The 21,533-nt window shown below is 39.8% G+C and overlaps 1 protein-coding gene and 1 long non-coding RNA gene across 42 annotated transcripts in view; one reads left to right on the top strand and one right to left on the bottom strand.

Annotated features, from left to right (window-relative positions):
* RIMS2 (regulating synaptic membrane exocytosis 2) overlaps positions 1 to 15,936 on the bottom strand; it is a 748,462-nt gene extending 732,526 nt beyond the window's left edge. For 6 of the 40 annotated variants that reach the window (XM_032760178.2, XM_058443850.1, XM_032760182.2 and 3 more), the window contains exon 1: positions 14,727 to 15,932. In XM_032760178.2, coding sequence (XP_032616069.1) covers positions 14,727 to 14,902 — 176 coding nt within the window. In that variant the 5' untranslated portion in view covers positions 14,903 to 15,932. Of the gene's footprint in view, positions 1 to 14,726 lie in introns of all 40 variants that reach the window. The other 34 variants (XM_058443861.1, XM_058443856.1, XM_058443855.1 and 31 more) reach the window with 11 other exon arrangements.
* Positions 15,937 to 17,220: 1,284 nt separating this feature from the next.
* Positions 17,221 to 21,533, top strand: part of LOC116813503 (uncharacterized) — a 54,952-nt gene continuing 50,639 nt past the window's right edge. For both annotated transcript variants that reach the window (XR_009214816.1, XR_009214815.1), the window contains exon 1: positions 17,221 to 17,663. This is a non-coding gene — a long non-coding RNA (uncharacterized LOC116813503). The remainder of the gene's footprint in view (positions 17,664 to 21,533) is intronic.

The following is a 21,533-nucleotide window of genomic DNA, read 5'->3' as shown; positions in this document are numbered from 1 at the left end:
CTAAAGAGGAATAACTAAAAAGATATTTGTCCTGCAAAGATGTACCAAAAACAAAATATATTCAAATTGGTAAATTAAGATTTTGAAATATTAATATTTATAAAATATTATAGAAATATTGTATAAATTTGCAATGACAAGTAGAAAAGTTCTATAATCAGAGTTCATTCCAAAAAATCTGAAATTCAAGTAGTATTTTATTTCCAGAGCTCTTGAATATAAAATTTTGCCTTTAGATATGAATTCCACATTAAATGTTATCAAAATGAAAAATCTAATCAATTCCAAGCTGCTTCAATCCCAATTACTGTTGGCTTTACACAAAGAAACGAGATCAGAATATTGTTCTCTGTTGTTCCATACCTAAGTTTGTTGTCTATGAAAGGAAAAGCTTGCATTCTGAAGTTTATGGGTTAAAAATATCATTGAAATTATAAGTGATTCTCACTGTATAGATCTGTTAAAATGTAGTTATTGACTTCAAAAAATGGCTTAACTGAGTTTAGAGCACCTGAACGAACTTAATAAAAAATTTTCGTAAACTGGGTGAAAGTACATTAATGAATATGACAAAGTTTATAGATTCAAAGCAACAGTTTAGCTTCAGAATAGTGAGGTTAAAGTGATAGTCAAATGTCACAATATGAGTCCTAAAGAAAAATTATTAAGATGAGCAGAGCATTATATATGCTTGTGGAATACCAACATTATTTTTAAATATTTGATATTGTTTTTAAAGTTCAAATGGATTAGAATACCATTCTCATTATCAGAGGAAATTTCAGCATTATAATTGTCACTGAAAGAAAAGGACATAAGTTAAAGGATATTACTAGCTTTGAAGTAAAATTTAAAGAGGACGAATTTTCAAAATTCTAATAGCATAAAAGCAGTTTCCATCAATCAGAAAAAAATGAAGTTTTCTGTTTTGTGTGTGGTTTTTTTTGGGTTTTTTGTTTTTTTTTTTTTTGAGACAGAGTCTTGCTCTGTTGCCCAGGCTGAAGTGCAGTGGCGCCATCTCAGCTCACTGCAACCTCCACCTCCCGGGTTCAAGCAATTATCCTGCCTCAGCCTTCCAAGTAGCTGGGATTACAGGCACACGCCAGAAAATGAAGTTCTTCTCTGCAATTTTCTACCAACTACTTTAAGAGTTTCTTGTCAATGGTGACCAACAGGAATTTGAAAAGATCATCATTAAACAACCTTGGAATAATGTGTTTCTGTCCAAAAACAAATAAACAAACCTGACATTAAAAAGATATGCCCATAGAAGTTGGCTAAGTGTCTCATTTTAGATATTGAAAAAAATTTAAAGTTTTCATAGCTCAACATTTGCTATCTTCCATAATACCTTGCATTTTGTTTTGCTTAGAATTTTGTAACTTAAGATGTGATTAATTTTTTTACCAACTTTCATGTAGATGCCCCCAATCTTTCTCAGTTTATCTCAACATGACATACACCTCCATTATTGTTTTCTATGTGTGGAATCACGTGAAAAAGGTTAGGAAGCATTAAGTTAAAGTAAATTAACTATTCAGCCAAAATATACAGTGGAAAGGGAGAAGAAAAGTCTAAAAGATGGTAAATGAAGAGGACAAATCATGAAGGACCTAGTTTGACATGCTAAGAATTTTACACTTTTTCTAGCCTTTGTCAGCTAGAGATCTGGAAGAGAGGTAAGTTCTAATGTTCTAAGTCATCCACTATATGTAACACATTAATTTATTTATTATGCCTCTAGAATGGTACTATTTATGTATCCATCCCTGGTAGAAGAAAAGAATTACTTACTATTTTGTGTGTTCCATGGTTCAGAAAGGGAATCCAGTTAAAGGCTGCATGTAGCTGGCAATAGGGAAACACTGATACGTTAAACAAAAGAGTTATATAATCAGATATTTTATGTGTAAAGCTCTTTCTGGAAAGAGTAAAATTTAAATTGTTTTAAATCAAAATTCAAATGACCTGGGATCAATAAAGACCCCAATATTGATCTGTGTAAAATCCTACAAGTAGCAAAATCTAATTTTCAATTTTTCCTTTAAATATTATTTTAAATAGCTGGTGATAATGATCACATCAACGGCCACTATGATTACAATAATTAACATATTACAGCAATTTATAGTTCACAGGCACTTTCATTTATATAGTATCACTTTACTCCTATGATAAAGATACCACACACCCATACTTCCTTAACCACAATTCCCAAATCCAAAAAGCTCTGAAAACAAAAATTATTTTTGTAAGTCTGGGCCAAAATTCCTGGCCTGATTATATATAGTCTTTATTTAACCCTTTTGTAAATATTCATATGTTTCACGAGAGAAATATCAATGTTTGATTAGGGGCTACTGTCTTGACCCTGCTAAGAGTTATATATCTTATAGTATATACACCTTTACATTTTTAAAGTCTAAAATACTTGAATTCCAAAACACATCTGCCACCACAAGTTTCAGTTACAGAATTGTGGACTTGTGTTTTCAATCTTCATTTTATAGAATGCAGGAAGTTAACTGACTTCTTGAAGATAGCACAGCTTATAAATGATGGAGCCGAGACTATTATCCAAATATCTAAATCTCGTTTTCTATCCCCTATCCAAGACTAACCATAAATGGGAAAAAAAATCCCATAGAGGCATATAGAGGCATTTCATATTACATGTACCTGTAATTCCCTGGCCCAGCTCTCCCAGAGCACTTGCTGACTGCAGGCAGCCTCCAAGCCCATACATTCTGGGTACATCCTTGGAAATTCAGTCCAAGGACTGTGCATACATCCAGGAATGACATGACCTGGGCAGCAGGCTCCAGCCCTGCCACTTTCTATATAAGAATTAGTTAACACAACATTTTCAAAATGCAAAATTTAAAAATAAAAGTTTATTTGTACCTAACCTTCAAAAAAAATTCCTGCTGATTTAGTTTATCAGCTTCACTATGTTACACAAATGACTAAGCTCATTGTCTAGTTTGAGTTCACTGACTCAGAAGTAAAAAGCATCACCAATTTTTATGTTGATACTATTTTTCACTAAAATTTATTTTTTAAAAAGTAGAAAGCAAATAAGACAAAATTGTAAAGGGGGAACTACAATTATCCTAAGGATTGCCCAGTTTTCTAATGCCAATTCTATCAATCCTGTGATAGTTATATTTTTCAACAAATACTCCTGGTTCTCCCTCTATATGTGATAGGATTGTCCTTCTCTACCCTGAGTTAGGTAGGCATGATCATGAAACTTGCTTTGGCCATCAAAATGCAAGCAGAAGTTTTATGCATACTTCTGAGAGGAAATTTTAAGAGACAACTTAGGATTCACTGCAGTCTCCCTTTTCAGCTGCTCAGAATGTTCCAGAAAGCATTTTCTCCACTAACCTGTGTCCCAGGATGAGGATGACATGCAGTAAAGACCCAAAGGGATCCAGAGAAAACATATAACTTCAAGAAGAAATAAACCTTTGTTGTTTTAAGGTATGAATATTGGGGATAACATAGCCTACTAGAAATTTACTGCATCTCAGCTCCAAATCCACGCTTTTTTGACCTGCTTTGTGATAGTGAATCTGGACTCTTGTCACCATTTCTCCTTTGCAGTTGGCAAAATGTTAAACTTTGTCACTAGAGGGAGCCATAGTGACATTAAAGGAAGAAAGGACTTTAAGGTTGTGGGTGTTGTGTTGTTTTTGCTACAGTGCATGGTTGCCAGTAGCTTATAGACACCCAGTGTTAGTCAACCTTCTAGCAAGTTTCAGTGGCACCCCAGCAGACAGTTTCTCAAGAAGTCTCACTGGCACCCCAAGAGGAGGCTTCCCAATGAGTTTCCTAAGCACCTCAGCCAGCTTCTCATTAAGTCCCACCAACATTCCCACAGATGATGTCCTGCTTGCCTGCCACAGCCTGAGACAGCTCAGTGGGCCACAATCACATCCTCCAATGAGGGCTGACTCTCAGCCTCAGACACACAGCAAGGGCTTCTCTGAAATTTGTTTCTGTCGTAGGTACTCTATCTCACCCCTAGAAGAGGGCTGCTCCTTGCTATAAGCAGTAATACTTTATATCAAAATGTCCCTGTTCAAATTACTATTATAGTTTCTATCATGACTGGACTCTGATATCTAGTCTATCCTAACATATTGTCAACTGCAACATAAATTTATATTAGTAGTTTTAAAGAAAAATCTTGGATTACTTTCTTTTTCTACTTTATTTCATAGCTACTTTTAATCTTTACATGCCTAAGTTAAACAACTGATTATATCCTAAACCCTGTCATGAAGTTTAATCTTAACATACACTACTGTGCATCTTTTCATTAAACCAGACTCTAGGGTAAAAAATTACAAAAAAGTAATATATGAAGGCACCCGTATGTAGAGTATGGCTATTCAACCCAACATGCCAAAAGAAACTACTTCTTGTGGAAAGATTAAATTCAAATATTTACTTATTCATACTGGAATATAAAGTTATGCTGAGTCTTTTAACATGACCATTGGATAATGAAAATACTGCATATGAAAATATTTCAATGACTCTTCACTATGTTAGTCATATGGTAAAATTATTTACTCCTCTCCCTATAAAAATAAATACAATTATTAACTAACATGCCTACTGCTTAGGAATAGTACTTAATCTTTATGTACAGGGCACAGAACAATTCACACTTCTTGCCCCCAGTCCCTCCACCTCAAACCCAGTTAAACCAACATTTTAACTCTGGAGGAAACTGTTAAGTAAATAAAAAGTGGAATGCACATTGGCGGTAATTTGAAGGCAATATAGTATTATAAGCTATAGTAAAACATATATAGTAAAATATTATTTCAGAGATATTCTGGAATTTGTATCTCTGAATACAAAATACATTTAAAAAAATAAGAGTAATTAAGTATCTACTTTATAAAAAATATATATCCAAATTGATAGCTACTGGCACTCTTCAGAGGAATGTCATAAGGAGAATAAATGGCCCCCCAAAGATGTTCTGTCCTAATCGCGGGAACACATAAATATGTTTTCTTATGTGGCAAAAAGAACTCTACAGATATGATTAAAATAAGAAGGCTATTCTGGAATATCTGGGTGAATTCAAGCTAATCACATGAGTTCTTAAAAGAGAAAAAATCTTTCCTAGTTGTGGGCAGAGAGAGATGCAATGACAGAAGAAAGGTCAGAGAGACAGCATCGCAATAAAGATTCAAAATACCCCACTGCTTGTTCAGACATATAGCAAGCTATGTGCAAGTACCAGAAAGAGGCCTCTAGGAGGTAAGAACAGCCCTCAGCCGAATAGCCAACAAGAATCTCAGTCCTATAACTTAAAGAACGTAATTCTTTCAACAACCCAAATGAGCAAGGAAACAATCCTCCTATAGTTTCCAGAAAGAAATGCAGCCCTGCCTACACCTAGATTTTGGCCCAGTGAGAAAAATAAGTGTGCTAATAAAAGTATTAATTAATTCTTTCAGATTGAAGACAGCTTTTAGTTAAAAGGAATTACGTGTGATAAAACAGATTTTCATCTATATGCCTGGGAAGCAAACTATTATAAAAATGATAATAGATACCACATATGCCAACAAAACAAGATGAATGTGAGCACCACCTCCATCTGTCAACTGAACAATACCAAAGCACCAAACACCATTGTGGTTATTCTACTACCTAGTTATATTGTTTAGTGTATCCTTTTCCCCTAGTTTTAGCCTCCCAGAAGCCTAGTTACAGGATGCAAGAAACTACCAAACTATTTTTTTCTTCGAGCTGAACATAAGCTTGATTGGAAGAAAAAAATGCTAAAGGGCATTCCTCCTGTGCCTTAAAGGAGCATTTATCCAGTTCCTCTGTTTAGCAGAACCTATCAAATTATTTGTATTATATAAAAATACCAAATGTTTATAACCATATAACCATACAAAAGTTGTTAATTCCAAATGCTTTAAAAAGTATTTAGCTAGAACTGTATTGTATGAAAAGTAAGAGTTTTGACAGGTATATATAATATAGATATATGTTCATAATATATAAACTGTATTAAAGTTGTTCTTGACCAATTAATTTATACTATCTAGTTGTCTTCAATTTTGTAGTTTACCCGTATTAGAAAGAAAGTAGGTAAAATAATATATTACTCCTGTGTAAACCTTTTCTTAACTTTCCCCTTTCCATAACCCTACCTCAATTCCTATTTCTGGAGCTTCCCATCACAAAACCCAATAAACTTTATCTCCCTTTTATAATAAAAGCATTTTCTGAAATTCTGCAATAATTCAGTAAGCTAATATAAAGATGCACAGAATCTTCACCAACTTCAGAATGTCATTTCCATAACTAATCTCCCCTCTATATTTTCCTAAAATACATTCACATTTCAAAAATTCCCTTAGAGGTGATACAGAAATATACACAGGGAAGGAAATTTGTCCTTGCTAAGCCTAACATATAAAACAAAGATTGTGTGATAGTTTAAAATACACGAAGAATGAAATAAAACCAGAGGGTGAGAAATTCATTGAGACTAAGTTATCAATGGGAGTAGGAAATATTCAATAAAAGGATGATAGTCTTTAAGTTCTGAAAAGATTACATGGTATGAATATACCCAGTAGAAAAAATTTTATAAGCTAAGATACTAAGAAGGGTTCCTTCTAATTATGAATGGATTCCAAGAGCCCTAATCTTACTTTCTCCCCTTTGTTCTTTGTCCTTTCTTCTTTATCCCTTTTGGCCCTTTTTACTACCATCCCATTATCCCAAGTTATAGTCACTTGTATTACTCATATTAATGTTGCAAACTCTCTAGAATAACTAAAACAATAAAATAAGTCACTTCACAACTGCTCCCTCAAGAGAACACTGGTCCTAGGACCAGATGACTTCACAGAGCTAACTATAAGTGAGATAAGCAGATACAGACAGATATATGTTATGTACAGTAGTCAGTTAAGCAAGTCTGGCATCATAAGAGTTTACCTGACCCTTAACACACAGCTGTCAAATCCTGGCAATTTTGGCTCCTAAATTTTTCAAAAATCTGTCTTGACTCTCCACCTCCACCTCTACTGCCTTATTTCATATCTTCATCATTTATTACCTGGATTACTGTAAGAATCTCCTAAATAGTGCCTTTATCTCTAGTATTAAACCTTCTAACCAATCTATTAAATGAGAGTGGTTTTTGTTCCAACAGAAGTCTAATTATATTGTGTCACTGCTTAAAATCCCTCCATGACTCCCTATTGCCAAATCCAAAGAATAGCATAGAAGGCTTTTTAGGCTCTGAACCTTGCCATCTCCCCAGTCTCCTCTATTGACACATCACCATTTAAATCTGTGCTCTTCTGAACCACTTCAAGCAAACTTCTTGGCCATGTCCTCAGTCTTCTTCTTTTTTTTTTTTTTTTTAACAAGTGAAAGGTTTTAGGGGCGAAGAGGAATTGGGAGTTTTAAGATTTTTGCTTAGAGAACAATCTGCCCAGCTAACATCTACTCATCATTTGAGATTCAGCCTAGATGGCATCTTCCCAGGACTGCATCAGGTGCTCCTCTTGTAAAATATATCCATGATACACTGTAGTGCACAGTAGTCTCCTGGCACTTACCATGTAAAATTTTCATGTGGTTTATCATGTTTCTTACGATGAGCTCCTTAAGAATTACCTGATAATGATTAAAATTATTTCAACTCCCAGAGATACCTGTATTTCATTAGGTGACTAGAGAATACAAAAGTTTTTAATATCTAGCAGTAAAACTTTCAGATATTTTAACAGGACAAACTATGTGACACTGTGTAATATAACACAATATAATCAAACAATACCACAGAGGCAATAAACTACTAGTAAGATTAGTCTGACATATTTTTTACCATGGTTATAATGTACTAAAAACACCTTTACAGTATTTTTTCATGACACTTTACATTTTTATGTGTTCATATGATTATGGTTGGCCTTAGACTGTCTGTCCCTGGAGGGCATGAACTATTTCTATCCAAAGTCTTCTGTGTACTCTTTATCACTCGGCTGTGCTAAACACAATGGAAATGTATTAATTCTCTTAATCACTTTCACAGCCAAATTTTCCCTAATTCTTAACATTCCTTAAATTTAAAAATGATATCTATCACAATGTTCTTCTGGTTTCTAGTCAAAAAAGATATGATCTTAGTCCAAAAGGAAGATAAACTGCAATCATACACAAACACTGTAAGTTTCTTTCCATGTAAAATAAGCAAAATTGGGCATATGTTTAAAAATTACATTTGATTTCAAAAATAAAGACACTACTACACAAGCAAATCTTTTTTTAAGATTATTGGAGTTCACCTTGAAAGCCGGTACCACCTAGATGAACATAGTATTTCATTCCCAATGTGCGTTCATTCACCCGATTAATATTTTTGAGTACTACTATGTGTAAGGCATTGTATTAAATTAGAAGTTGAAGCTACATTATTGAACAAAATAGACATGGTGTGTGCTCTCTTCGAGTTGATAATCCAGCAGGGTGGACAGACCATAAACAAGTAAATAAATCATTGTAAATTTTGATAAGCATAATTGGGGAAATATAAAAGTTACTGTTATAAAGAATAACGGAGACGTAAGAAAGAGTGGTCAGAAAAGAGCTCTCTAAAGATCCAAATTTGAAGCTAAGCCAGAAGGATGAGAAACCAGCAATCATACAAAGCTTAAGTGTATTTGAGGGGCGATGTGAAGATGAGCATTCTAAGCTCAATAAGCATACTTCAGAATTAGCTTAACCTAATACGGTTCTCTGGGTTCTTAGATACAATGTGAATAAGACAAATAAGTAAATATAGATTTTAGTTAAATAATAGAGTAAAAAGTTTAACCGAGGCAAATCTAAAGTCAATTACAAAGTAGTTTCCACAAGTAAGTCCCCTCAATTCACCTTTGACTATCAGCATCTTGCCGATTACCAATAACTTGATGTCAGTGTTATTTTCACTGCCATGTCTTAGTTATCAGGCTCCTTAAGAATGGTATTTGCTGAGGAAACTATTTTCAAGTTGTCACCCACCCTCTCCCCATCCCTAGTCTTCTAAACAAATAATGAAGTCACTTAAAAGCCCTCCTGGCATATGTTGACTTCATAATAGACAAGGAAAATAATCTCTCAATTTTTAGAAAATAAGAAAATTTCACCCAGCAATCCTATGATAAGGTTTAAAGAGTGCTATCTATATCAGTTAACAATAATGATTATTTATTGCACAACTTAGTTATACCAGGATACTTAGTCTATAACAATCACAATCCTTCAAAATAGGTGTTATTACTCAAACAGTATAGATGAGGAAACTCAGAGTTCAATAATATAAGCAAAAGTTACCATTATTAATTAGTAAAGTAAGGTGTCAAGTCAAAATTCATCTGGTCCATCACACTTGCTTCCACTATCTCTTCCTTCATCGCACAATATAATTAGTTCTTTATCAAAATCTATTGTCAAGAGGAAGATATTATTTAATTGCCCTTACTTTAAAATAGAATATATATAAATTTATTGGATACTCTTTCATAAAATGTAAGTCAATTTTTTGTTTGCTTGTTTTCGTATAAAATGTCAATCAATTTTTTAGAATGCATTTTGAATCCTTAAAAACTATAGTTTTTCATTTTTTTGGCAATGGCAACAGTGGTTTACATAAGCAATTTTTATTTAAAAGTATTCATGATTCAATTGGTAGTTTTTAAAAATACTAGAATAGGGAAGATCATTCTAAGAAGATCACAAACTCAAAATCCATAGAACAAAACTACAATAAATTCAATTTTTTTAAATCCTGACCAGTAAAAAAGGCATAAACAAGGTCCTAAAACAATAACATGTAAGACAGCCTCTACAAATCACTAAAAATTACTAATAGAAAAGGGAATACAAATGGCTCTAACCAAATTTTTTTAAAAAGGCTCTCAATCTCTCTGACAAGAAAGTTGCAAATAAGTCTACAGTGGCATCTTTTTCATTGAAACATTGGTAAAGATTGCCACACACTGAGTTGGCAAGGATGCGGGAAAGTCCCCTTAGTACACATCACTTATACACACTTCCTCTACAAAAGTAAATTTCACAATATTTATTAAATTTAAAGTACACTAACCCTTTGACCCAACAACTTTGTTTCTAGGAATCTGTCTCAAATATACATTCATGCATGTAGGAAATGTATGAGATAATATATTTACACAGATAATACTGTGATAAATACTAAAAATTTCTAATGACAAAATACTTAAAAGAAACTTAAATACCCACAAATATGTTACTAGTTAAAGAAATTACAGAATATTCATTAAAAGGGATAGTATATATCCTATATCCATTAAGGTTAATGAGGCAGCTATACAGTCACAGATGTGGAACTGACCTCCTATAAAGCAAACTGCAGGACACATCTGTGTTTTTACGTTTACATGCATCCATACATACATGTATGAGCACACACATATACAGACACACACAATATTATGTATACACATGTATTTATTCTTATGCATAGACTGTCTCTAGAAGAGTATACAATAAAATATACTAGTAACAGTAGTTGGCTCTGGGTGGGGGAAATAGGTAGCTAAGAAATTGGGGGGCTGCGGGTGGCTCATATCTGTAATCCCAACACTTTGAGAGGCCAAGGAGGGAGGATCACTTGAGCCCAGGAGTTCAAGACCAGCCTGGGCAACATAGGGAGACCTCATCTCTACCAGAACAAGAAATAAGTTAGTCGAGTGTCGTGACACCTGCCTGTGGTCCCAGTTACTCCAGAGGCTGAGGTGAGAGAATCGCTTCAGCCCAGGAGGTCGTGGCTGCAGTGAGCCATTATTGTGCCACCTCACTCCAGCCTGGGCCTCAAAGCAAGAAAGACCCTATCTCAAAAAAAAAAAAAAGAAAGAAAGAAAGAAAGAAAAAAAAAAAAAGAAAGAAAGAAAGAAAGAAAAAAAAGAAATTTTATTTCAAAATTTTATAAATTAACTTTGGAAAATACTTTTAAAATTGAATTATTTTAAAAAATAGAGAACTGCTCACTATATATGTGCTAAATATATACTAATTGTTACCCTAATCTATCAGGAAAATTTTTACTTATTGCCTTCCTTTATTTGGAGGGCAAATTAACCCTTTAACAGAAAATCTAAACTATGAATGAAAATATACACATCAAGAAACACATAATTTCTAATTTGTGTTACAAAAAGCTTATCTGAAAGGCTATGATATGTACATATTAGAAACTCAGTATTTACTGAATGCTTTTCTATTGATTTAGTGGGTTTGCTTTCCTCAGACATTTTTTCACAATTACACAAAAACCCACTGGAAATTCAACTTTTAATAAATTATGTTTTTCTTTCGAACTGATTCTTCATTGTCCCACAAAATTGATAAGCTACCTCATTAACATTACTACAATTTAAATAAACAATTTATTAAGTACTTATTATGTGCAAGTGTTAAGAATGCTGCAAAACACAAACTCAAAAAAAGGGTAAATTTTGATTCTTGCCCTCACAAAGTTTACAATCTTGAAAGACAAGACTTAAAAACATTAATCATTGAGATGTCTTGGAAGATTGAAAAAAAGTTAGTCAGTAAAAGGACATTATAAATTTTACTGATAAATTGAATTAGCCAAATTTAAACTGCTACAGGAATACATGAAAGGATTTTTTTAAAGTAATTATTGATTAGGATTCTACTGAAATTTTTAAATGCTTCCAAAATTATAGTACCTCGCTCATATGTAAAATGGTATTATTTGATGATGATAGACTTCCTATGTGGATGTTCAGCTGGACTTTGAAGAAATTACTAATAATTAGGAATAGTTTTTAATTATTCAGCCTCCTAAGGTGAGAGATAACAGTAATGGTCTCAGTTTTGATCACTCAGTCTCTTATTAAAAATATCTCAAGCATGAATCTTTTACTACATGCATATTTACTTATAAATTATATGCACCTAGGTATTGTCATCTATATATTAATAAGGTTCAAATTCTTTTTCTCCACTTTGCATGAATACTTAATATGAACATTGAAAGTCATAAATCATGCAAAAATACTTTTATCTAACCATTGCAATATCTTCACACATCAAACGTATTTTTTAACATAAATGTTAAAAGGCAGCAGACATGCATTTAAATTTCAGTTTATTTTTCTCTCTACTCTTAAAATATATGTTAATTTCCAATGTAATGAACAGCACTAAAAAGAAACAAAGGATAGTAATGACTAGGTAAGTGAACCCTAAAACTTCATGGGAAATAGTAACCATTGAAGAATGTTAGTATTATTTTTCTTATGTATTTGTTATTTAATACCCAATATTGATAATGTATTATTTAGTAAACTGTCAAGATCTTCAAAATGATTTGTCTCTCATTACCATAATTCCATTATAAAGTCTATTCATTTCCTCATTTCCTTGCCTACTCTTTCATTAAAAAAAAATTAAGAACATTTAAAACCAAATGTCCAAATATATTATGCTTTAACCTCCAAATAACTTTTTGTTAAAATAAATACAACAAGGATTGTGAAACCATGAAAGCCATTTTGAGGTACGACTCCTTTCTAAGACTAAGTTAGGTAGCAATGCAAATAAATATTTAAAAGAAATCTGAATATATATTTTTCATCAGTGTAATTTTATAGATTGTATGAATATGTATTTGGAGAACATCTGTTTCTATCTAAACTATGGAAATATGAATACGTAAATACTATATGTATTTGAATAGTATGTAGGTTTACATACAGATATAATATATACATATGTAGCTACCTGAAAAACCCTTTTACAACATCTTCCTAACATACTGTTCATTTTGAATAATCCTAATACTTGAAAGTCCACTTAAATTTCTATATTAAAACAATAAACTTAGAACTACGTGAACTAGCCACATAGTATTTCTACGATGAAGAAATAAAAACACATTTTATATTTAAACAGGTAAGTCAAAAAAATAAAACTACATTTTACTGGAGCATCAGTTTGGCCGCACTGATTTTTAGCAATTATAGTAAAAGGCATAAGTTCACATATTTAAATATCAAACTGCAAGTCATCAAAAGCTTGGCATTGTTAGTATACAAAAAAAAGTTAAGCACAGTAAGAAGTATGCTCAAAAAGCTTCTAAAAATAATGCTTCATTCTTCTATTAGTTGGATTAAACTGCTTAAGTCTCTTAATTTCTTCATATCCCAAGGCTGTTAATAAATAACATTCCCAAATAAGTATTCAATGCCAGAAATTAGCTTTCATGAAGACATTCTTAATTTCAGTTATTTCAGGAATATATTTGCTCTTTTAGCCACTCAATATTTTGTGAGAAATAGTATCTTTCTCTAAGATTTGTGAATATTTGATGTTTGCTACTATAAATTAAAGTGGTATTTTTCATTAAAATATGAAAATATATACCTATTGACAATGAAATGTTTCTTTATAAGTACATGAAAGACTACTAAATTCAACAACCTGCTTTTAAAATGTACCTGAATAGAGGTGAGTGTATTAGTTCCTTCATAGAGGAACTCTACACTTTCAATTGTATATTTCTGTGGAGAATATGGGAAACGTATACTTGATAAAACGCAAAAGAATCATCTGAATAACTCATTTCAAGTAAAAAGAAAAAAGCCAAGTTGGAAAAACATAAAAAGGTTACACATCTTCTGAATAACCTCTTTCACAAAGTAACTGAGAAATCAAATAACCATAAAACATTCAAAAGCAAACCTTGTAGAAACAAATCTCTTTGCTAGACTAACCAGAAAAGGAGTCTCAGAGCTAAAGATAACCCCGTCTGGACAGTTCCCTGGTGCTGAAGTTCCAGAGCCGGTAAACGGATGCTTGGGTGCTGCTTTCACTCCTCCCACCCTAAGAAAAACCCGGCCTGCCAAGACTGTGAGCAAGAATAGTAGAATTTCACAAGGTAGGGAGCATCCCAAACTGCAGTGATGGTAGGAACTGGAGTCTCTTCAGGATTAAACAGATTTACTAGTTGCAAACAGGAACAGCAGCAGAGTACAGGGTGTTAGCACTCGCCGAGGGGGAGGGGCTGGAAGATGGCGGCGGACGCACACCCACCCGAGACGCTACAGAGCTTAGGCCCCTCGCCCGCGCCGCCGCCCTCTGCTCGCAGCCACCGTGGGCAGCCCTGCTCTGTCCCGCGTTGCTGGTAGAGCCGCCCCGCGGAGGCGTGGGACCAGGGTGGCGTCCGCATCCCCTGCCAGCGCGCCTTCGCCCGGGTCCGGCCAAGGGAGCACCTGTGCACGGCCATATTGGATTCTGTGCCCCAGTCACTGCCTCAGCGCGGCGGGAAAGGAGAGGGTACGCGCAGAGCCTGGGTTCAGCCCCAGTCCCGCTGGGGCCCCGGAGCCAAGATGACCAGCGGGGAAATCCAGAAAGGCTCCAGGGAAAATCACACCGCCCCAAGGCTCGCCACCCTCACCTCAGCCGGCCTAGGCGCCCTCCCTCCCCGACACACACCCCTGCTCTCAGACACCCAGAAAACATCCCGGGCGGCCGGCGCTGGCCGCAGCCCTCGTGGCCTGGGCGCCGCCGGCGGGAGGGAGGACGGCGAACTGGGGCGCGCAGGCGGCCGCAGGGCAGCGGCCGAGGGGGCGGAGGGCAGGGAGAGAGGCGGGAATATGGAGCCAGGTCCTTACTTGAGCACGGACTGCTCCTTCTCCTCTTCTTTCTTCTGCCTATCCATGACGGCCAGGATGATTTTCCTCTCCTCCTCAGTGAGGTGGCTGAGGTCAGGCATCTCGGGCTGCAGAAGCGGCTGAGAGGCCGCCGGGGTGGGAGCCGGGCGGCCCCGGGGCCCGACAGGAGCCGACATGTTTGGTGGAGCCGAACCACTCTAGGGAAGCGGGGAGGCAACTCCACTGGCAGCGGCGGCACCGGCGCGGCGGCTGGGGCAGCCTCCAGCGCTGGGACAAATACATACAAATCAATGGCCTTCAATCCAAGGCGACAGCCCCCCTCCCCCAAGAAAGAGCAGGGGGAGGGGAGGGGAGGGCGAGCGCGTGGGGAGGGAGGGCTGAGGAGTGCGCTTCGGAAAATGTTTCTTTTTCCCGGGGGCGAAGGGCTGTGAAGTGAGCGGTTCAAGGGAAAGGGGAACTGGAGGCCGGGACGCGGAGTGCGCGGAGAGGCGGGGGAGGGTGGTGGAGTAAGGTGGTGGGGACAGCTAAGGGTGGGGTGACTGGAGGGAGCAGGCGGGAGGGTGACTGGAGGGAGCAGGCGGGAGGGTGACAGGCGGACCGGGGCGCGAGGGTGACAGGCGGACTGGGGCGCGAGTGTGTCCGGCCGCGGTCAGGGCCGGGAGCGCACGCGCCGCCTCGGAGGGGAAGGGGTGCCTGCGAACCAGCCCCCTGGGAACTCGCTTCGAGCGCCCGGAGGCGGAGTACTGCCGGCCCGAGGGGCACCCAGGCGGGAGCGGGGAGGGTCGTGAGGAAGCGGGGACGGTTTCCCGGAGAAGCAACTCAGCCGTCCCGCCGGCTGACGCGTCACAGGGCTGCCGCGCGCCACAGAGGGAGAACTCCTCCAGGCACACCCGGGAGAGGGCCCCGGGGCCAGAAACCGCCGCGGAGACCCCAACTCCACACCCCCACCCCACCCCGGGCTAGAGTGGAGAAGCGAAAGCAGAGAAGATATGACGGGGGCTAGCGGCAGAGAGTCCCGGGGCCAGGGCCCTTCTGCTGCCAACGCTCGGATCCAGGCGAGCTCCGACGTGCAGCGGGGTCTGGCGCCGGCCCCTCCTCATCACGCGCCCGGCCCAGGGTCGCTCAGCCGCCGCCGCCGCCGCCCCTTGGGTCCATGGAGTCGGCGCGGAGGGCCCGCGCGCCCTGCGCCGCCGCCGCCGCCGCTCACTGCCGCCGCCAGCACCTCCTCCGCCCCTCCGCCTCCCGGGCTCTTCCCGCGGGGGCGGCGTCACCTCCTCGCCGCCCAGGCCCGGGCACCGCGGGCGCCCCGCGGGCGGCAGCCGCCCCTCCCGAGTGCGATCTCCAGGCTGGGTCCGGGGCCGGGCGGGGAGGGAGGGGAGACTGAGCGTGAAGGGAGAGGGTGCCCGAGTTTTCGGGGACGGAAGTGTGGAGAATACGAGCGTGTGAGGGGGCGCCCGAGGTGTCGGGGGCGGGGGGAAGAGTGTGAGCAGGGGTGGGGGCAGGGGTGCCAGGTGTGGCAGGTAGGGAGGTAGAGGCGGGGAGTGGGGGCGCCTGAGGGACCGGGGCGGGGCGGGGAGCGTAAGAGTGGCAAGGCGCCCGAGAGTCGGGGCTGGAGCTGAAGACGGGTGACGCGGAGGGGGCGCCCAGGTGTCAGGACCTGAGGAGAAAGAGCGCGCGTAGCGGGAGGGCCCCCGAAGTGTCAGGGCGGGATCCTGGAAGGAGGGGGGACGTGAGGAGGTAGGAAGGGTCCCTGGGGTGTCAGGGATGGGGGCCAGGAAAGGGGCAGAGTGCTGTAGGCCCGCAAGAGGGGATAGCGGGGGAGGGAGGTTGGAGCGAGTGGGGAACGCAGGTGGTGTCGAGGGCGGGGACAGGGCGAGGGGAGCCGGGCGTGAGGAAGTTGTGGAAAACCGCGCTGGACGCTGAGAATGTGCGGAGGGATCCTGAGGGGAGGACGCGGGACAGCGCGAAGAGAGACGAGGTGAGTTAGGGTTGGCTGGGAGGGTGCGAAGATGACGCGACCACTGGAGGCTGTGAGGGTGAAAGGAGTAAGAATCGTCTAGAGACAGGGGCTGGGCCGGTGCTGAGGCCAAAGGCTTATGTCTGTCAGGCCCTTTTTGGCGCTCACTCTAGAAAGAAGAGGCGGAGACGCGAAGAGATCGGGTTAGAGTCAGATTTTCGAAGCACGGAGATGGGTTCAATGAAAGAGGACGAGGAAAGACGAGAAACCAGCGGCTGGAGAATGGAGGTGGCCGCCGCCGTCCTTTGCTCTGCGCGGGGCTCGGCGCCGCCCCGAGAGCCCTCCCGGGGCGGGCGGGGCGGGGCCGGGTGAACAGAGCTGGGCGGGCTCGCCAGCTCTTCCGGGCGCCCTGGGCGAGCAATGTGGGTGACTGAGCTGGGGTGTGTGTGTGTGTACGCACACGAGTGAGCGTGTGTGCGCACCCCACCCAGCCTTCCACACGCGCGCTGCTTAGTACCAGGCTATATTGTGGTCTGATGAGTAACGTAAGCCTTTGGGGTTTATATTATATTTACATTCTTGGTGTGTAGTAAGCGCTCTCCCTCCTCCCTCTGTTCCCCAGGTACCATCTGACTAGCTCCCCTCATTGAAGAGAGCTGGGGACAGGCAAAGCAGCCCTGGAAGTCTCCTGTGATTTCTAAGCTTAAATGTCTATTTTTCTTTTCTCCCATGCCTTGTAATTGGGAAGAGGGAAAAGTTTACTTAAGAGCTGTTTTTTAAGTTATTATTCACTTGTTTCAAACAACACTCTCATACTCCAGATAATTCCATTTTCATCTCTTTGGAGCTGAGCAAACCAGATGAAATTATATGAATCCAAGTTTATTTCATTTTGTTGTAGAGTTCAACAATTTTTATGAATTTCTAATCCAACCTCATCATCCTATGGGAAACAGAAGACCACCAAGAACAGCCAGCTGGTAAGTGGCAGGGCTGGAACTAGAACCTAGATATTTTTAAGCAACTTTGAAACCATGCTGGTTTTCAACCCTAGCTGCACGCTAAAATTACCTGGCTCACTTTTTTTTTTCCAGTCATCTGAGTTAAAGATTCACTGGGTCACTTTTTTAAAATACCACCTGGGCCCATAGGTCAAATGAATGAGACTCTGGTGTTAGGACCCTGGCTGTGAATATAGTTTGAAAGTTCCCCAAGTGATTAAGGTATAGCAAATGTTGAGAACTACACTATATGCATTGCAAAATAGATAACAGAGAAGGAAAAAAAAAGTGACAAACTAAGAAAAAAAAAAGCGACAACTAAAACCAACACTTTTAAAGAGAACATAATTTTTTACCTGAAATTGAAATTGACGTTTACTATCCATACTTTCCTCTCGTATGCAATGACAGGTACCAGTGATTACGTGTATCTTTGACTTTCGCTTAGGAAAACCTAAGTGCAGCTAAAATCCACTAACTGCTCCTTTAGAAGAAAGGAGAGCAGAACTAAAAATAATCAAAAGGAATGGGTGGAACAGTCTACCTTATTCAACTATTTCTGTGCCAGATTAGAAAAAACAAACACCACTTCCCACCCCCAGCTATCAACCCAAGGAGAACCAGAAGCCAGAATATACACACTGCTCTGAGGTTTAAGCTTTTTGAGGTTAAAATAGCTTAGTTGAGTCTATAAAATGTGAACTTCAAACTCATGGTCCAAATTAGACGATTTTGGCTTCCTTTACAGTAGAGGGTCACCCCCTGGGCCCTGCACTGCTTTCTAGCAGTCATATGGTTAGCATGCTGGGTGCCTGAGGCTGTGTTTCCCTGCACCCCCACCCATGCTTCGCCTACCTGGAGACAGTGCCAGCTCATGAATACAGTGGGCATGAGCCAGTTTCACTGGAACATATGACTTTTTACAGGAATGAAGCAGAAGTGAGTGGGGTTACTGTTATGGTGTTTCCTTTCTACAGTTTTTACTACAACTAGATGTGTTTTTCCTATTAAAGGGACTACTTAGGAGTGGAAGGAAGTCTTTTAAACCATCTTCCACTGTTATTCACACACCTAGACGAAGTAAAAATTTGTCACAGTATTTATATATCGCATACATAGAATATATATCATAGAATTTTTAAATTGGCTTTAGCGTAAATGAACTACTTTTCAAAGTACTTGCCCCAGTTTGACATAAAATTGCTGGGCTCAGAACTAAAGAAAGTAAAATGTATTCACAAGATCTCTGTCTTTCGGTCTTTCTACAGTATGGATCTTAGAGGTGTTTTGTTTGTTTTGGTACAGTGTTTTACTTAAAATCTTCATCACATCTGACTTTGTCCTGTACAGCACTATCTTTTACTTTGGCCTGTCCCTCGGTGTGTGAACACATTTAAAGTTGAGTCAAAACCAATATTCTTGTTTAACTTTAGAAGTAACAGCTGTCTTCATCACTGAATTTTCAAGGTCTTGACAGGCCATAAACTAATCCCAAAATGCAAGTCCTGGCCAGGCACCGTGGTTTACACCAGTAATCCCAGTACTTTGGAAGGCCAAGGCAAGAGGATCCCTTGAGCCCAGGAGTTCAAGGCTACAGTGAGCTATGATTGCTCCGCCGCACTTCAGCCTGGGTGACAGAATGAGACCCTGTCTTAAAAAACAGGCTGGCTGGGCATGGTGGCTCACGCCTGTAATCCCAGCACTTTGGGAGGACGAGGTGGGTGAATCACCTGAGGTCAGGAGATCAAGACCAGCCTGACCAACATGGTGAAATGCCGTCTCTACTAAAATACAAAAATTAGCCGGGCATGATGGTGGGTGCCTGTAATCTCAGCTACTTGGGAGGCTGAGGCAGGAAAATCACTTGAACCCTGGAGGAAGAGGTTGCAGTGAGCCAAGATCATGTCACTGCACTCCAGCCTGGGCAACAGAGCGAGACTCTCTCTCAAAAAAATAAATAAATACAGATAAAAAACAAACAGGCTGGGCATGGTGGCTCATGCCTGGAATCCCGGCACTTTGAGAAGCCAAGGCGGGTGGATCACCTGAGGTCAGGAGTTCAAGACCAGCCTGGCCAGCATGGTGAAAACACGTCTATACTAAAAATACAAAAAATTAGCCAGGCCTGGTGGCAGACACCTGTAATCCCAGCTAGTTTGGAAGCTGAGGCAGGAAAATCACCTGAGCCTGGGAGGCAGAGGTTGCAGTGTGCTGAGATCAGGCCACTGCACTCCAGCCTGGGTGACAGAGTCCAAAAAATAAAAAACAAGCAAACAAACAAAAAACGGCAAGTCCTTTCTGCAGTTTCTAAAGGCTCTTGAAGTGTACGATTCTGTGAACTTTCATTTTTACATATGTGTAAGGGCTACTTGTAATCTAGTAAATAAGTATTAGGAGGTATATCTGAAGTCACAAACTAAAATAGTTACCTCACGAGAATTTACTGAGGACCTAGTACTCTGCTGCAAAAGCTGGGTGTTTCACAATGCTCAGAATCATTGCAGCACCCCTTAGTGCACGTAAATATACTTCAATGGCATTTCTATCGATTCTCATAACAGGTTTCCCTGCTTCTGTGCTTGCAGCTCTATAGTCTCTTCTCAACACTGCACAAACCGGAAGCCTCTTAAAACATTAAGTCAAAACACTGCTGGTCAAAATCCCAAGGTGGCTCCCCACTTTACTCACAAGAGTTCTTTAAATGGCTTACAAGTCCCACATGATCACTGACTTCATCTCCTAGTACTTTTTAGGCTTTCCTCGAGCTGTTCCCTGTGCCTAGAATACCTTTCACTAAGATACTCACTTGGCTAAATCCCTCTTCCTCAAATTTTACTCAGTTGTCCATCTTATTTAATAGTCCTACCTGCCCCACACCCTGCCTGGTCATTATGATGATCTTCTTTACCTTACCCTACTTTTTCTTTTTCCCACAGCACTTACCACTCTCTCTGACAACAGTATTTTTACTCCAAGTTAAATATATACCAGTTTATTATATTTATCATCTACTTCCTTGTACTTCAATATAAGCACAAGGACAGAGTATGCATTTTATTAATGTATCCCAAACACTTAGAACAATACATGGCACATAGTAGGTGTTCCAACAAATATTTGTTCAATAAATTTCTGGAAAGAGGATTTGACATTATTATATTTGTATAAGTTGGGCAGCAAAAGGGAAAAAGCATTCTCAAAAAAGGGAAAAGCAGTGCAAATAAGTAAGATCTAAAGTATTTGCCAAACTGTACAGATTCCTCTAGGATTAAGTTGCTGTCTACCTCTCTAGTGTTGCCTCCAACACAGCCTACAAAACACATCCTCCTCTTCAGCCATGACAGTCTACCTGCACTTTACTGAATATGTGAATTGTCTCATCTCTCTTTCTATTCCCTCAGCTTAGATCACCTTTTCTACTCCCTCTCTCATAACTTTCTTAGTTAATTTCTTTGTCTTCACCATATATTCATCCCTCCCTCTCCCTTTCTTCCACATGTTTTCCCTAGACTGTCATACCAGTATACCTACCGTGCTTATAGATAGCACTTGTCACAGTGTGTTGTGGCCATTTATTTCCTTGTTTGTCTCCTCAACTGGACCGTGAATTCTTTAAGATCAAGTAATGTGCCTTCAACTTCAGTTTCCCCAGGGCTTATCAGAGTGTCTCATACATTATAGAGACTCAATAAATATATACTGAAAAAATATATGAGCAGTCACAAAATAATGAGAAAATTACAATTGTTAGAGTATGAAGAAAGGGAGGCAAAGAGTTGTAGCAAAAGATAAAGCTGGAGAAATTGGTTGTGATAAGATTATGCTACAATCTTATATGCTGTGCTGAAG

Source organism: Hylobates moloch, unplaced genomic scaffold, assembly GCF_009828535.3.
Source record: "Hylobates moloch isolate HMO894 unplaced genomic scaffold, HMol_V3 SCAFFOLD_9, whole genome shotgun sequence".
Classification (NCBI taxonomy): domain Eukaryota; kingdom Metazoa; phylum Chordata; class Mammalia; order Primates; family Hylobatidae; genus Hylobates; species Hylobates moloch.
This window is presented reverse-complemented; position numbering and strand designations above follow the sequence as displayed.